Source organism: Postia placenta (genome assembly GCF_002117355.1).
Source record: "Postia placenta MAD-698-R-SB12 unplaced genomic scaffold POSPLAscaffold_12, whole genome shotgun sequence".
Taxonomy (NCBI): domain Eukaryota; kingdom Fungi; phylum Basidiomycota; class Agaricomycetes; order Polyporales; family Adustoporiaceae; genus Rhodonia; species Rhodonia placenta.
The window spans coordinates 174,722-190,840 of record NW_020169843.1 but is presented as its reverse complement, the minus strand read 5'-3'; the positions used below and the strand labels follow the sequence as shown (position 1 = coordinate 190,840).

Sequence of the window (16,119 nt, the reverse complement as noted above, 5' to 3'; positions counted from 1 at the left end):
CTTGGTATCATCTTGTAAAGTATCCAATTTATGATTACCATATTATACCTACGTACGCATATTCGGATGTTGTGCTAGCTACATGAGATTCGATCAAGAAATGCTATACAAGACCCTAAGAGGGGCATGCAGAAAAGAGCATGACAGAGAAAAATACCAGTTCTGACACTGAAGTGAATTATGCAGGCTCATGGGTGATATACTGGAGGGCACGGATAGGCAGTGATAGGAGGTAGTCGACAGGGTCAATAAGTTAGACAACCGAGCACAGGGAAGGGTATAGTGCGAACAGAACAAGAAATGGGGTAGCACAAAGAGATCCAGACGCATACTGTCGTTCCGGGACTTATAGCGGTCGTTCCGCAGCCCTAATACGACCAATCAAGAAAAGCTTCCCCGAATCCGAGGTTTTGGTTCTGGTTTTCTAGGAAAGTCTCAGCCTCCCCCTGGTTCTCCGCTGCGCGGGGTGTAACAGGTGGCGAGATCCACTCTTTGCGTTCTCCACCCACGGCCGGCAAGCTCCCGGGAGATTTTGGACGAGACTCCCAGTGCATACCGGAGAGTTCAAAGACGGTGAGGGAAGACATGGACGCAAGTGTGTCCGCGATACGAGAATACAAAGTCTGCACGGGGTGAGTGTCAGACTGGTCTTGTTACGGCAGAGTAGGAGTAAACTCACCATATCGGGCGCTTGCCAGAATGCAAAGGTGGTCATGAGTCTCAAGCAGACCAGCCCCGGGTAAGCACGCGCGAGTGTCTCCAGCAGAAGTGCAGGCGGTGTACTCGTGATAGCACTCAGAATCTGCACATCGCCCGTTTTTGCCTCTTCGCAGAGGTCCGAGTTCTTCGGACCCGTACGCAAATAGGCATCCTCTCGCGAGTTTGCTTCTCGGTAACCCGGAGCGCTGCCGGAGTGGGGTATGTCCTCGATCTTGAGGTCACCGGATAGATGGATCGTCGTAAGTGGACGAGAAGCAAGGAGAGGCAAAAGTGACGCAGGTCCGGTGTACGATTCGAGTAGCGGGAAGTGCATGGAGTGTAGGGCTGGGACGGTTGACGGTGCAGGATCGGCGATCTGCAGCGAGCGGAGCGCAGGCGTGCGACTCAGGAAGGCGGTGACATTCGGATCCAATGGGAAGGCGCACGCAAAGTGTTCGAGGCGGGAAGGGTCGTTGAGGTCCAATAGCACCCAGCTCGCGCTAGAATCGACGTACAGCTCCAACGACTCGAGCTGCGACATCTGCTGTAAAGCTGCCTGCAACAGCGCGTAGTACGGACGAAGGACGGCGTCGGAATCGTCCAACGCGATAGCAAAAGAGCGCACGTGTCGTGCGAGCTCTGGGCGAATGGCAAGGGTGTGGACAACGGGAAGATTACCGGCGTACGTGGAAACAGAGACGGAGCGATACAACATGCGCATGGCGCTTCCGTGCGTAGCTGCGCAAGCGCGCGCGAGGCTGGCGAGAGTAGATGCATTCGATGCGAGTGGCTCGCAAATGGCATCGAGCAGTTCGGTGGGGAGAGCTGTGAGAGACATGGCGAGTGGCTCGAGTGGAAGAAGGCAAAGCGAGGCTTATAACAAGGTGGAAGATATCCCGGTGGGTTCAAGGAGGCAGGCGACGATCATTAAATAGGGTTGGAGGCCGATCCTGGGGCCCGAGTGGAATGGGCGAAAGAAGATTGGTTAATAGAATACGGTGCTGCCTTGTGTGTCCGTCCGCTTGCAGTGGTATTATTGGACAGCCAGAGAGTAGGGGGAGGGAGAAGAACGCAGCCCGCAGGACATGCGGGTGGCTGGGCGCGACGAGGGCAGGCTGGGGGCAGGATGGCGTCTCAGACGAGCCTTTATATGGAGGGCCAACCGCGCAGACCTGGCACAAAATATAGCTCCACGTGACTGCGGGCGTCTCAGAACGCGTCCACTTACGCTCAGTGCTTGCTGCCCTCCTCACCCCGCCCCGCATGCCCCAGTCCTTCTCTCCTCCATACTCGTTCCCCTTATCAGCTTCTCGTCTTCTTCTCTGCCGTCCTGGTGTGCGCCTCGGCTGGCGTCTGGCCGCGTTCTTGACATCCATGACGTCTTCCACCATTCACTCTTGTGCGTCCCTGCGTCGGCCATCATCTTACGCCAATTTCTCGTCTCCAGTGGCCTGGAGGACGGCTAGCTCGCCTCTGATAGTGAAGCTTATGGACACCCTGGGCAAAAGAGACGTCGCTGTTGGGGCGTGTTCATTATGACATCGTACCTGAGTGCATGCTCAGCGCGAACATCCCACCTGATCCCGCTCTTAGGGGGGAAGCTATGCGGTCGGGGATGCATGCATGCATGATTCTGGGATAATCACCACGATGTTGTACGATGGGCATCTATTGGATCTGTGATAATTATTACTGCCCCTCCTGCGATCATAGACAGGTACGATATCTGATCAATACCTTCCGACGACCAAGTCTAATCTCTCCGTCAAGCAGCTGCAGGAGCCAACCATGTAAAGTGGTGGGCCTGTCGCAATCTCTGCGTTCGATCGAGAACGATCAGTACCAATGTGCGTGTGGAGAGATCGTGAAAATGTGCATCTGTATCGCATCAACTTGTCTAGGACAAGTTCGAGTCCGAGGTGCATCACTCACCTCCGCCGATAGGCACCTGCAGTACGCCATGTCGCGTTTTTGAAGGCAGAGTGCTGCCGACCATTATCGCCTCGAGTTCAGACCTATCATGAGCGTATACTTAGGTGGCCATCGTCATTGTCCTATATATGTTTGCCTTCTCAACCGTTACAGATACTTCTAGTGAACTGCGGATGCATTCGTGGTCATGAGTCTTAAAGCGACCGAAAAGTGCCATCTGAAAGATAAACTTCGATTATCTCTTCGATATGAATTGCGAATGAAAGCTTTACGGTAAGCAGCAACGTGCTAGGGAGCATGCAGCAATGGATCAAATGTATGCACGCCGCGGTGGAACCTGCTGCAATCTCAAACGCAAGGAGTAAACCAGCCGCTAAGCGCGGAATCGTATTTGCAATTGTACAGACATGGGCGTCTATGTGTCACGTGATCAGATTCGGCGACCAACGTCGAAACGAATGTTGTACGCGGGACACTCATTGCCCTCCATGCTGGCCAACATATTCCGGAGATGCAGTAGGGCGATGTCGACAGCGGCCCAGCCATATCCATTCTCTAGTGCAGCCAAGATCCTACCACCACCTGCGACACCTCCGCCGGCGCCGCTGATGCAAGGCAAAGGCCTCATGCAGTACCTTACGCAAACTCTCCCGAGCCCCGACAAGCAAAAACTGCTTACTACCTACTTCTCTCGGCGGCATCCACTGCGCATCCTCCCCGGCTCTGTGCTGACTGTTATGCTTGGTCATGCGCCGACGACATTCTCCGGCGTGCTCATGTCCGTGCGTCGGCGTGGGCTCGACACCTCGTTCGTCCTCCGCAACGTGATCAACCGGACGGGAGTGGAAATGCAGTTCTTCGTCATGTCACCGCACCTGAAGAACATCAAGATAATGCAGCGGGCCGGCGGAGGAGGAGGGAAGGCGGGCAGACGGATGCGCAGAGCCAAACTGTTCTACCTCAGAGATTCGCCGGAGAAGATGTCTGCTATCTCTGCGGGCGTGCGTGGTTAGGTTGTGGTACAGGCAGGTGCGTGTTGGGCTTGTTTCGTATTAGCATGGTCGTCTCACGACCGCATTGGTATAGTGTCGCATTTGGGGCGATGCGTGTGAGCGGCAGACACATCGGTCAAACCGCGGACCGTATAGAATCACGGGCTGTTGACAGGAGGAAGGAGACGGGCGGGTGGCACAGCTCGCCGCACACCAAAAGCATGCCACGAATCTCGCGACCGTGGCGATTTCATCACTTGAAGGTTCAATCTGTCTCAGCGGTAGACTGTCACTTGCTTGTTTCACACATTGAATGCATCGATGAGGGTGGTTACACATCCTATCTCTTCGTGTCCTCCATAGGGAAGCGCCCCTGGATTCCGCTCTCCAACACCTCAGAACTGTCGAGGGTTACATCCCTAGCTATTCAGGGTGCTAACGTGTATTGGAGTAACCGGCATCCTCGGATGCGCAGTAAGGCGCGTTCGCCATAATAGACTCAGGGGACCGATCCGATTGTCGCTGGGGCACTGTCAACTGACTTGCCTTCTAACGTAACCGCCGGTCGCGGGACCATGGGATGTAGCCCTATAGGCTTCCGGTGGTTTGATCGATGAGAGGGGTCAGTCCCCAGTAGGCAAGTAAAGAAGGTTGGCGTCTTTTCGAACGCTTCGTGGCCTTGAATATGCACTAACGACAGGCTTCGGAGGCACGATGGACGGCGTTGCTGTGAACGCTTACCATTCGAAGCATGCCAAACATGCAGGCCGCAAGCCGGAGATTGGCACTCGTGCGGAACGGTGGGCCAGTGAATAGAGAACTGGATGCGACGTCTTCTATTAAGCCGATTGTGTTGATAGAGTGTGCAACGAGGCGGTCAAATGGTCGAGCAGCACCTCTGCTGGTGCTTCGTATGGACATTTGGGAGTGTGGAGATTGGTGTGTGCGCTCGGGAGAGGATCGGAGGATACGGCTGATATGGATGTATCGTCCCGAGCAAACCGATGGGTCACCGCAGCTGTGCGCGCGTACGTGTACCCAACCCAATGTGAACAGGTCAGCGCCGAGATGACCAAGCAGCGGGCAGACCGACGAGCGCGGGCGTCGTCGAGCTGTTCGCCACGGGGGAAGGCGGAGGCCGGGCAGGGATGCACAGCAACGAAGATACAAAGGCTCGGAGCGAAACGTAGTGAAGCCAGTCGCAGAGGAGGGAATCGCCTGGGAGCTCGGAGACGGCGTGACGCGGCGTGACACCGGCGTGACGGCGCTCTCAGGCACGGAGGGAGAGTATCGGCCGCTTCCGATCTGGCACAGATCTCTCTCTTCCTCATCCCTCATATACGCGCAATGGCCGAAGGGCTGCCCATCCCCGCCCCCGCTGCCAATCCCCCAATGGTCACCCACACTCACCAGTCGAAGAAAAAGCGCATCGACGACCAGCAGCCCCCCGCTGATATCGGCCTCAAACCCGTTCAATTGCAGAGAAGACGGGTATGGCGAGCATGTGAATCTTGCAGGTGCGTGCATCACTCGGTATCGCCGTACTTTATCCTGATCGAATGCCCCCGGCCCCTCCCCAGGCGCAAGAAGATCAAGTGCGACGGCAACGAGCCCACTTGCTCGCAGTGTTCAGCGTCCAAGTCGCAATGTACATGGCTGCAGACCAAGGACAGAGCTGCGCTCAGCAGACAGTAAGCACTTGCTTCGTAAGCCATCCCACCCCCACCTCATTGCTCGTCGCCAGCTATGTCCAAGAGCTTGAGGCACGCCTCCTTCACATGGAGTCGCTTTTCCAGCAAGTCACCCCCATCCTCGAGCAGGTCGGTGCGAATGGCCTCGACCCCAACGGCACAGCCCTTGCGGGCGTACCGCAAACCCAGACCGTCCAGAACCCCAACCTTCTTCAGTCTGTCCTACCCCAGATGCAACAATACTCCAGGTCTAGCAGTAGCGATGGAGCTTCCAGCGGGGGCGACCCCAACACGCCGATCAAGCTCGAAGACGATGTTTCTGAGACCTTCGGCCAACTGGCTCTCGATGAGCATGGCCACATGCGATGGATAGGTGGCTCATCCACCATGTCACTCATCCAGTCGTTCCGTGCCATGACCACATCGCCCCTCCATCGTGTGTCTCCTATGGAGGAGGATCCATCCGCACCCGGACCCAGTGTTAACAAGCTTTATTTCCCGGCTACTGTCTTCTTCGGTAAAGTACGTGCCTTGCCAATGCCGGAAGAAGTGGAGTATCCAGATCGTGATCTCGCGGACAAGCTCGTGAGTGGTTTCAGCTCCACATTAATTGACACATGCCGAGACCGGGTCCATAGGTTGAAGCGTACTTCGCAAAGTTCCACTTCTTGATGCCCGTAATCGACAAGCCCAACTTCATGCGACGATACGCATACCTCATGGACCATACCCATGACGCTGAACTGGCCCGTAGACAGACGGCGTTCATTGCGCTTGTCTGTGCCGTTTTCGCCGTCGCCTCGAGGTTTGTCAACGACCCACGGCTGTCAAACAGAGATAACCTGGACGACGCTGGCATGGGCATGATATATTATGAACGGTGATGCACCCTATAACTCTACTCTTGACGCTGTTACTCACGCTGAGATATTTAGAGCGTTGATTCTTCACTACATCAGCCATGCATCCACCCAAATCGAGCATGTTCAATGCTTACTCCTTATGTCTTCCTTCCTATGCTCTGTCAACTGCCTACCACAAGCCTGGCTTCTCGCGGGACAGGCCGTCAGGACAGCCCAGGACATCGGTCTACACGTATGTTATTTTCTCTGCGCAGCATATCCTCAGCTAATCTTTTCACAGCGATCTCCCCGTCGACTGTTGATTACACCCGCCGAGAAAGAGACACGACGCAAGGTATGGTGGGGTGTATACACCCTAGACCGCATGTTAGCCCTTGCGCTAGGTCGACCACTTGCTACCGAGGATGCAGACTGCGACGTCGAGCTCCCGGTTGAGGTCGACGATGAATCCCTTGCCGAATACTTCTCGGGTGCACATCTCTCCCAGCACACACCCATGTTGATGAAGGGTTTCATCGAGCTCATCCTGCTCTACAAGATCGCTGGACAGGTACTACGACAGGTGTATGCGCTCGACAAGTGTCGGGACAACCTGGAGCCCGAGAAGCGCGCCGAGCTGCAGCGCTCGGTCGACACGCTCGACAAGGCGCTCACGAAGTGGTGCGATGACCTACCTGCCGTCTTCAAATCGCGTCCGTCGACCGACAAGCAGGTGTCCATGGCCGCAGTGCTGTGCAGCCACTACTACTTCGTGCTGACTACGCTGCACCGCAACTTCCTGCCGGTCAAATTCGACCAGCCTGTCACTCCGCGCTCGACCGCGAAGGCGGTGCACACGGCACGCGCATGCATCCGGCTCGCGCCGTCGATCAAGGACGTTGTGCCGCCGAGCCACCACCTCGCGTTCTTCATCCAGAACCTGTTCAGCTCTGCCGTCATCATCCTGCTGTACGCGATGCACGCCCCAGACCCGGCCATCTCCGCCACCGCAATGGAGGAGGCGACGAGCTGTCTCGGCGTGCTCCAGTCGTGGGAGGGTCACTGGCCCGGCGCACGCAAGTGCAAGGAGCTGTTGGAGGACCTGACCGCGACTGCGCGCGAGGCGATCCGGAGCGCGGCGGGCGGCCTGGCAAACAGCGGGAGGGCGCAAGCGATGGCGTCGCCGTCGCTGCCCGAGGGGCGCATGTCTGCCGCGGTTCCCATGCCTATCTCCGAAAGGCTGATTCGGGGGAAGATGCGCAGGAACAGGTCGCGCGACCCCCGCCTGGCGTCGATATCGGGCCTACAGTTCCGACCAGATTGTGAGTTTGATATTTCCTGTGCTGGTGCGTTCTTCGTCTGACAGGGGAATTGCAGCGCAACGTGCACGTTCGACGTCGCGGAAACGGCCGCACGACGATGATCTCGTGCCGGACAGCCAGAGCTTCAGCGTTCTTTCGAGCTCATACCCGGGGCGGTCGAGCCTGAGCAATCACAGCTCCCCTGCTTCTCAGAACAGCCAACCTTCGCCCCCAGGCCCCGTTCTTGACTTCCCTAACGAATCCAGCCCACGCATTATGCCCACATCCTCGTTCGGACCGCTCAATATTCCCCAGTCCCCCGCTTCCACAGTATCTACTTCGCATTTTGATTACGACTTTGGTTTGTCGCAAAGCCCATCGGAACGGTGGGCTACGCCCGACGGAAACACGAACGGGCTCAAGTTCTTCCCTTCTGGGTCACAGTCACAACCTCCGTACTCGCCCACTTCCTTCGCTCCACCATCGTCCGCAGGCCCCGTCGAGCAGGCCTATCTTGGATATGACGGCGTGGGACTAGACCCAACGCTGTTCATGCCGGGGTCGTCTCCACCGTCATCTAGTGCCTTCGCGGCGACCGGACTGCCGTTCCGCGGCCTTGACTTCATCCGCAACTATAACCCCGCGGGGTACGGGGCAGGATCGGACCAGGAGTGGCAGGCGTTCGATCCGGGCGCGTTCGTGTACGACCCGGAGATTCCATTCACGTTGGGGGATGCGTCTTCCTTAGACGGACAGCAGCGCTGGAACGGACAGTAGGCTGACGGTGCGGTGTTGTATGTGTATTGCGACCCTACTAATTCCGACAAGTGTATGACTAGTATGCCCCCTGCAATGCCTTCGGCCGGTAGAGTACGTACGATGTATTAATGTGTAAGAACAACTATGTAGTTTAGGCTCGAATACTAGTGTAGCCTGGATCTGCCTCCGCGCGCGTGATTGATGGCAGAGCGATCCCGATGAGGGCGAGGTCAGTTGATTGACGGCCAACACATATCAACTGGACACGGCCGCAGAATGCGGGGCACCTCTCGCGCTCAGCCATGGCGTCCCATCCAGTAGCGCAAGTCACCTCGCCCGCCGCATGGGCCATGGTGCGTCTTCTCGCCCATCCGAGGCCGTCTCCTGATCCCCAGACGCCCGCAGGTCGAGGACAAGTTCTCACCCTACGCCAAAGACACCCTCGCGAAGCTCATCGCCTTTGTCCACGTAAGTCGCGTCTACCCCGCCCTTCGTGCCCTCTATTCACAGCAGCCATTCGCTTGCCAGGACGAGGTCCTCCCCGCTCAGAACCTCGCACGCGCGCAGCTGCCTTCCGACCCAGAAGCCCGCTGGAAGACCGTACTTCCCGTTGTAGCTGAACTCAAGGCCAAGGCGCGCAAACTCGGCCTATGGAACCTCTTCCTCAGCAAGGCCCACTACCCTGAATTTGGCGTGCCCCTGACCAACCTTGAGGTGCGTTCTCCTCCCGTTCCTGTCCGCTGACTCCTCACGCTATTCAGTATGCGCTTATGGCGGAGGTGCTCGGCCGTGGGGGCCAGATGGCGTCCGAGTCTGTGAATTGCTCAGCGCCTGATACCGGGAACATGGGTGAGCGGCGGTGTCACATTGCTTCTCGTCGGACGTGCATACTCACACGTCCAGAGGTGCTCGCCCGCTATGGCTCACCGGAACAGCAGAAGAAGTGGCTGCTCCCTCTTCTCAATGGAGAGACTCGCTCGGCGTTCTCCATGACAGAGCGTTTCGGTACGTCTTATGCATCTACAATTGGTAGGGTCGCATGTCCGACTCGCTATACAGTTGCCTCGTCGGACGCAACCAACATCCGAACAACTATCCGCCAGGAAGGCAATGAGATCGTCGTTAACGGTCACAAATGGTATGTGGCCACAGTCGTTCAGATTGTAGGTGCTGCAGCTCCCCTCGCAGGTACATCAGTGGCGCCGGAGACCCGCGCTGCGCCCTACACCTGGTGCTCGGCAAGAGCGATCCAGACAACTCAGACCGCTATCGGCAGCAGAGCATCGTGATCGTCCCCCCGAACGCGCCTGGCGTCAAGGTGATTCGCCCCATGCACGTCTTGGGCTACGACGATGCACCAGAGGGGCACTGCGAGATCATCTACGACAACGTGCGCGTGCCGCTCGGCAACCTCGTCCTCGGATGGGGCAAGGGCTTTGAGGTGGGCATGTATGTATGCTAGTCCGTAGCCAACTCATAGGTCTGCAGATAATTCAAGGCCGCTTGGGGTATGTCTGGCGGGTCCAGGAGCCTATCGGGTGCTGACAGTGCGTTAGACCCGGTCGAATCCACCACTGTATGCGGTCCATTGGTGTCGCCCAGTACGCCCTCGATCTGATGCTGCAGCGGGTGACCGACCCCGCAAAGAAGACGTTCGGCAAGTACCTGTATGAGCATGGTGAGTGTCAACCTCTTTCAACTATCTTCGCATTGTTGACGCTTGCGTGGCGTAGGCACCGTCGTGTCGGAGATCGCGCACTCACGCGCAGAGATTGAGTCTGCGCGACTGCTCGTTCTGAGTGCAGCCCTCCAAGTGAGCATACCCACTCAGTCCCTCAGTCGCTGAGCACCGCTGACGCCCTCGTAGATTGACAAGGTCAAGGCCAAAGGTGCCCTCAAAGAGATCGGCATTGCTAAGGTCCAGTCTTCTCGGTTCAAGCCGCGAATAGCTTGACTGACCCATCCCATTGCAGTTTGTGGTCCCCTCGATGGCCCTGCGAGTCGTCGACCGGGCGATGCAGGCATACGGCGCGGAGGGTCTCAGCCAGGACACGCCCCTCGCGCATCTGTTTGCCACCCTGCGAACCCTCCGGATAGCCGATGTACGTGACGACGTTGTCCCACTAGCTTTCATCCTGCTGATACACTGTCATTCGCTAGGGGCCTGATGCTGTACGTCAGCATTTCCCGAGTTCCAGGTCTCTCTGTTGGTGACAGTGTTCTTACATGTTATATCACACAGGTCCACATACAGCAGATCGGCCAGCGCGAGCTGAAGCGTGCGCCTGCTCTGGCCAAGCGCACGGCGGAGATCAAGCGGAGGGAGAAGGCGCTTTTCGAGAAACATGGATTCAAGCTCTGAGCGAGCGTCTGGTCGACGCGGTCGTGTATGCATCTTGTGTATATCAATGCTTCGGCGTCCATTCACGGCTTTGGTTCGTGATATCTCCACGCGAGAGGAACGTTAGAGTGCATGATCGCAGCCTTCGCTAGGCCACACGTCAATATGGCACATGCAAGTCTCAGAGATGTCTCGTCTACTTGCGAGCGGACTAGTATGTTGTACTCGGTGTTACAATGCTATTTTACAGCAACGATCCAACACACAGGATAGATGCCATCGCCTTGGCTCTAACAGTGGATTTACTTTTCTTTCGAGTTTGATTCAGTTGTTTGTTGGGAAAATATATTGCTCGCTGCATGCAGTAGTTCATCCAGTTGCGATTTCAGACTAATCAACATAATTGAACATGTATACTGGTTTCGGACTCTACCTGCACGCCACACTCAGGTCGAGAGTAGTTCGCCATCCTGCCAGTATCTGATAATCCACACCTTGCGTTCATGCAGTCTCGGTAGCTTGTGCGAGATGGCAATCCGTAGATGACCTTTGATGTTCAAGTCAAACAGGCATCCGTTGTGAGCCGGTGCAAGGCTGTCCAGCAGAGCGTCGATCGTGCCCCAGTCGGCTTGATCCTGACCCCATCGTACGTCCTTCCTGAGGGCGAGCGAGAGCGTGAAGCGCCGTGTGTGAGGCGAGAGCAATTGAGACAGTAGTTTTATCCCGAACGTGCCCAACGTAGACCAGACGATGCGCCCCTGTATTATGGCGAGAGCGCTGTCCTGAATGGGGACCTCTTCTAGCAGCTGAGAGCCTATTCTGTTCGCTTCCTCTTCATGTATGCAGGGGAAGACTTCGACACTTGACTGCCAGACGGCTCGCGGATCCGTGGGCTCGTCATCCTCGAGACTCTTGGAGGGTGCGTTGTGATTGTTGGCATCGTCAGCGACATCTTCTTCCGGGCCTTCCGACCCATTTTGTTCGTTAAACTTGGTGGCGCCCCGATCATCGAACTCGCCGGCGTCCTCGTCACCACCAGAGTCGCTAGCTTGAATACCATACCAGTCATTGGGATCGTCGGCATCAGGGACGCTAGCCTGGTCATCGTCCGAGTCGTCAGTTTCTTCGTTGCCGTAGACACGGAACACCCAGTGGTCGGCTACCAGAATCGTCAGTCATTGCGCACCGCTTGTCACATTTCAATGCGGATGAAGAATACTCACAGCCGACACTTTCGAACTGTTGTTGGTATTTCAGCACCTTCAGTGAAGGTGCGATCGCCCTCATCAAATCTACCAAACTGCGTATATCAGTATCACCCCAATTGATTTCCGCCTCGTCCACGTTCACTGTGTCCCGCTCTTCAATGAGCCATCGTATGAGTAGCCCGTAATGCCCTGCCAAAAAGGGACCGAATCGAAGACACTGTAGCTTGAGCGGCTCCTTCCTGACCACCTGTTGGAGAGAATGATTTGCGAGGTGCCACATTGTATTATCCAATAAGAGACGCGTGACTTGAGGGAATGAGTTCAAGGTTCGAAACAGCTGGTTCGAGTTCCAAAAATTGATCATGGACAAGACAAGATGTTGCACAGCGGCGAAGTGCGTGAGAATGAAATGGCGCGTAGAAACAGCAATGTCGCCCCAGCTGAGGTTATGCAGACTCAGCTTGTCGATTTGATTGAACCTTGAAAGTGATGGAACGAGGGCGGTTATCCATTCATGGTCTGGTTTGCCTTCTGTGTTGTTACCGGAGCCATGACCCTCCGCACCACAGGCCTCGGGCGAGAGACATCCGAGTACTGACAGCTCGCGCACATATGGGAGGAGTCGCTCTGGGGTAAAGATTTCAGAGAAACACTTGACGTCGGTACGCGGCTTGACGACAATGAGGCGAAAAAGATGTTTACGGCTGCGATGTAGCAAGACCCTCGAAGCCAGGCTACAGACCTGGAGGTCCTTCCTCCAAGTCGGACCGCTAGCAGCAAGTATATCGATTATTTCGTCACGAATCTCCCGCGAAAACAGGAGCCTGAAAGGATCGGCGACGACTTGCTGTGGCGATGTGTTGTTGTTACGCTGCATGCTGCAAGCACTCAGCATTGGACAGTGAAGACGGGCACTATGTAGTGACTTACCTCTTGCTCTTGCCCTCATCATCGGTGTTCATTTTCGGGGCTGTCAAAGTTTGAGACAATGAGCGTGCGCGGATAGAGTACTTATATATTTCACTTTAGCGCACCTCGTGGCTCATCATAAAGAGAAAAAAGGGCACGGACCACAAGTCGCCGCAGCTCAGAAGCTACTAGTACTGCGCTAGATGAGCCACCCGCCATCATTATTCGCAGTCCATGACCTGGGCCAACAATTGGTCGCATGTAGTTACGTTGATCTTATTGGCATTACTCTCTGCAAAGCGTAGTAGTCACCTTGTGTCATGCTGATCTGTGGCTAGTACCACATTGGGTGGCGGCATGTTTGGACAGCGCCTGCCGCTGACCTTGAACATACATGAGTGATCGTCTAGCGTGCTTCGTAGACTCACCTTCACTATGACAGTGAAAGAAGTCAGCTCGGGAGGATGGATTCGACATTGGGAGAAACAGGCACCCCGACTACCTGCGAATTCGTTAAGTAGTCTTCGCTGCACAGTGGAATTCTGAGGCCTATGCGTTACAAAGAAGTGCGCAGCGACATTGCGGCAGCTGGCGGAGGAACCCATACTGTTGGAGGATGCGCCCACTGACCAGTGAGCGGGAATCCAATGCTGGAGTCTGGCTGCCTGAGAGCCACCCTAGATCAGTCGGATGATAGTACTTAAGTTCCTCTCATTGAAAGCATCAAAACGCGACTAGTGTACACTTTGGGTACAACTCGCACCCAATGTAAGGCAGAACTTCATTGCTGTAAGATGCAGATATCTCTGTGAAACGTAGTCGTCTGGGGTAAGTGAATCATATTCCGAGCGATTTGAAAGTATATCGGTTCTCATGTCTTTCCAAATTAGGACAATGCATGTGATTCCATTCTTCCTAACCTAACCTAACCTAACCTAACCCTAGGAAAAATGCAGGAAACCCGGGAAGGAGAAACGCAGTCTCGGAGCGAAGGCTGTTCCAACACACTCCTCGTAAAAAGCAACCGAGAAACTTGCAAGTAGGAGCCTTGCTGATGTGTTGCTCCCAAAAAGAAGGGCCTGGCCGGGAATTGAACCCGGGACCTCCTCCATGTATCACGCGACCCTAAGAAGGAATCATACTACTAGACCACCAGGCCTTGACATCGGGATCCTCATGATGCCCACTGAGCTCGTGACCTGAGACATTCCGGAATCGGTAATACCAACCGCCTTGAACACCCACTATACCAAGCTTCCACTTCAATATGTCGACTGCAACTCACCACCTGCGGGCTTCCTTGCGACGGACAGCCTCATTGAGGCGACTTTCCTCCTCGTCATTGTCCCCAAAGGTTACCCTTCCACCAGCTAAGATGCGCTCGCTCGTATCTCTCTACCATCAAGCAGAAACCTTTATAACGCCGCAGAATCTGTCGACGGTCATTGACTACGAATTCATCTACCGCCGCCAAAAAATCACCAGTCTGCGCAGTGACGAGGACAGCTTCTACGACCTCCAGGCAGAGTTGGCGTCCCGGAAGATTCAGCCAAAGATTGGCGAGGCGAACCAAGCCCGCACACAGTCGGAGACCAGCCGCGATTGGAGCGAGAAACGAAGTGAGCGGGAGAATAAGGTCGTCAACGCGCTTTATGGTACAGATGGAGGGAGGCCCGGCTTCGACGTATTGGAGGAGGAAGCGGACTACATCAAGGACCTGTTACGCCGGGATGACAATGCGAACCGCAGTGCATGAGCGCTCCACTGTACGTCTTGCCTTGGAACCTGTGGCAAACTACAAGAGCTGAAATAGAGCAGTGGGCACACAGTGCTCATGGTGCCGTTGACTAGAAGGGAGGATTCCGGCACCTATCCTGCTGTCGGTCGCCAGGGCTGATTCAATCCGTATGGAGGTCAAGCGGACCCACAGCTGTCACTCTTCGATGCTACATGTAAACGAAGTTCACTACTCAGCGCAGCCCTACGCTGCTGGGGCACAGCGCACAGAACCTTGCAAAAATATAGTCGGTTTTGCAGGAATGTTGTTTGTTTGTCATACCCTGTCCTGATCGATAGTTTTGCCATGGAGTGCTCGCAACCTGTGCGTTCGCATTGACTTGAATCTCATGGTGAGGAGTATCCGCGTGAAATGAACTTTTACCAGGAAACATATACAAGCTTTGTCAAGAAACCCTAATCAATAGATATACTGGATCATGGTCCTTCCAAGGTAATCATAGTCTGGCCTTTGCAAGGGCATCTTCGGCTTTCGGGGTGGTGGTAATGACGTCCCGCGCAGTTTCTTCCAGTAAGTCGCGATATAAGTCGCGCTGTCAATGTGTCTGAGCATGCAGCATCATCGAATACAACAATCTCACACACCTTGATCACGCCCCATGCACCAGCTTTGGTCATGTTGCTCATCGACTCGCCAACTTGCTGTGCCTTAGTGATGACGGCCTCCGTGTCGCCTGGGACGAGGAAGTCCACAATTCCGGCGTCCAAAGCTTCCTGTGGTGTAAAGCGGTGTCCCTCGAGAGCGATCTTGCGCTGAACCCGAGCGTCTGGCACTTTAGTGCGAGTGATAGCCGCAATAGAGTAAGGCCATCCGGCACCGAAATGAATCTGCGCGCACAAAGCCGCTTGATGGTCAGCAGTCCCGCCAAGTGTGAGGCATCACGCACTTCGTTCATGCAGATACACGTCCTCCGGTTACTACCATCTGTCATGACACGGTAGTCACAGCATAGGGAGAGTGTCATGGCCGCTGCATAGCAGTACCCATTGATGGCAGCGACAGTAGGAACTACGTCCAGCCGTTTCGATGACTACCTGCTGCGGAACATAATCGCGGGAGAGCTCACTGGGAAAGGTCAGCACCCTCCGATAGAACGGGTTCATGACGTCTGTAGCGGTATCTCTTAGTACTAGCGTGTCGGTAGCCGAACCGACTGTGTACGTACGCGAAAAGAAATTAAACTGGAAATTCGGGTCTCTGATCACATTGTCATAATCGAGCCCTAGCGGGATCATTCAGCCATATAATAGAACGTTCCGCGGACCACTGCCGAACGCACCATTACTGAAGAACTTGTTCTGGCCCCTGTTGCCCACAAGAATAAGTGCGCCTCTGCCGCCTTCTTTATCGTTCTGGGCTTGTGCAGTTCGCCAACCCTCACGCCAGTGACGCTCTATGGCGTCGAGGGCAGGCATCAATGCCTTGCTCACAAAGTGCTCATCCAAGCGGCTGTCCTCGCCGTTGTGCATCTCCAGTACCCATATTATGGGAGTTGCTGTGGGACGCAGAAGAGCCTTTCAGTTTGCAGTTAAGTCTCGTCGAATAATGGAACCAACGGTGAGTGACGGTAGCGAGGGGCTTGTCAGACGGGAAACCGAGGGGGTAGGCCATCGCTGTAAGGGCTCTTGTTACTGGGGCGGTTCAAGT

The 16,119-nt window shown here is 55.3% G+C and overlaps 7 protein-coding genes and 1 non-coding gene across 8 annotated transcripts; 4 read left to right on the top strand and 4 right to left on the bottom strand.

The window, feature by feature from the left end:
* Positions 1 to 6: 6 nt before the first annotated feature.
* Positions 7 to 1,791, bottom strand: POSPLADRAFT_1172465 (hypothetical protein). The gene is made up of 3 exons (XM_024488182.1): positions 898 to 1,791; positions 680 to 825; positions 7 to 623 (listed from the first exon to the last, which is right to left on the bottom strand). Exons 1-3 carry the CDS (start codon positions 1,535 to 1,537, stop codon positions 369 to 371), a joined length of 1,041 nt encoding a protein of 346 aa, XP_024336024.1. The 5' UTR covers positions 1,538 to 1,791; the 3' UTR covers positions 7 to 368.
* Positions 1,792 to 3,128: 1,337 nt separating this feature from the next.
* Positions 3,129 to 3,981, top strand: POSPLADRAFT_1075497 (hypothetical protein). Its single transcript, XM_024482825.1, has 2 exons — positions 3,129 to 3,660; positions 3,718 to 3,981. Exon 1 carries the CDS (start codon positions 3,156 to 3,158, stop codon positions 3,642 to 3,644), a length of 489 nt encoding a protein of 162 aa, XP_024336023.1. The 5' UTR covers positions 3,129 to 3,155; the 3' UTR covers positions 3,645 to 3,660; positions 3,718 to 3,981.
* Positions 3,982 to 5,015: 1,034 nt separating this feature from the next.
* POSPLADRAFT_1048569 (hypothetical protein) lies at positions 5,016 to 8,234 on the top strand (the record flags this gene model as incomplete). Its single annotated transcript, XM_024479550.1, has 7 exons — positions 5,016 to 5,140; positions 5,204 to 5,314; positions 5,368 to 5,899; positions 5,953 to 6,194; positions 6,250 to 6,409; positions 6,458 to 7,464; positions 7,523 to 8,234. 7 exons carry the CDS (start codon positions 5,016 to 5,018, stop codon positions 8,232 to 8,234), a joined length of 2,889 nt encoding a protein of 962 aa, XP_024336022.1.
* A 284-nt stretch (positions 8,235 to 8,518) lies between these two features.
* POSPLADRAFT_1075495 (hypothetical protein) lies at positions 8,519 to 10,578 on the top strand (the record flags this gene model as incomplete). Its single annotated transcript, XM_024482824.1, has 14 exons — positions 8,519 to 8,569; positions 8,622 to 8,684; positions 8,745 to 8,930; positions 8,978 to 9,065; positions 9,120 to 9,221; positions 9,276 to 9,354; positions 9,405 to 9,657; positions 9,705 to 9,724; positions 9,773 to 9,894; positions 9,950 to 10,029; positions 10,084 to 10,134; positions 10,190 to 10,318; positions 10,377 to 10,388; positions 10,459 to 10,578. 14 exons carry the CDS (start codon positions 8,519 to 8,521, stop codon positions 10,576 to 10,578), a joined length of 1,356 nt encoding a protein of 451 aa, XP_024336021.1.
* Positions 10,579 to 11,003: 425 nt separating this feature from the next.
* POSPLADRAFT_1150397 (hypothetical protein) lies at positions 11,004 to 12,727 on the bottom strand (the record flags this gene model as incomplete). Its single annotated transcript, XM_024486413.1, has 4 exons — positions 11,004 to 11,716; positions 11,781 to 12,435; positions 12,508 to 12,643; positions 12,696 to 12,727. The coding sequence occupies 4 exons, from the start codon at positions 12,725 to 12,727 to the stop codon at positions 11,004 to 11,006; spliced, it is 1,536 nt and encodes a 511-aa protein (XP_024336020.1).
* Positions 12,728 to 13,749: 1,022 nt separating this feature from the next.
* On the bottom strand, positions 13,750 to 13,833 carry POSPLADRAFT_t114. Its single transcript has one exon. It is a non-coding gene; the product is annotated as a tRNA-Pro (tRNA).
* An 89-nt stretch (positions 13,834 to 13,922) lies between these two features.
* Positions 13,923 to 14,809, top strand: POSPLADRAFT_1071009 (hypothetical protein). Its single transcript, XM_024482419.1, has 2 exons — positions 13,923 to 14,440; positions 14,493 to 14,809. The coding sequence occupies exon 1, from the start codon at positions 13,942 to 13,944 to the stop codon at positions 14,428 to 14,430; it is 489 nt and encodes a 162-aa protein (XP_024336019.1). The 5' UTR covers positions 13,923 to 13,941; the 3' UTR covers positions 14,431 to 14,440; positions 14,493 to 14,809.
* A 99-nt stretch (positions 14,810 to 14,908) lies between these two features.
* POSPLADRAFT_1150681 (hypothetical protein) lies at positions 14,909 to 16,083 on the bottom strand (the record flags this gene model as incomplete). The annotated part of the gene is made up of 6 exons (XM_024486446.1): positions 14,909 to 15,004; positions 15,057 to 15,299; positions 15,359 to 15,480; positions 15,539 to 15,694; positions 15,752 to 15,967; positions 16,029 to 16,083. The coding sequence occupies 6 exons, from the start codon at positions 16,081 to 16,083 to the stop codon at positions 14,909 to 14,911; spliced, it is 888 nt and encodes a 295-aa protein (XP_024336018.1).
* Positions 16,084 to 16,119: the final 36 nt, after the last annotated feature.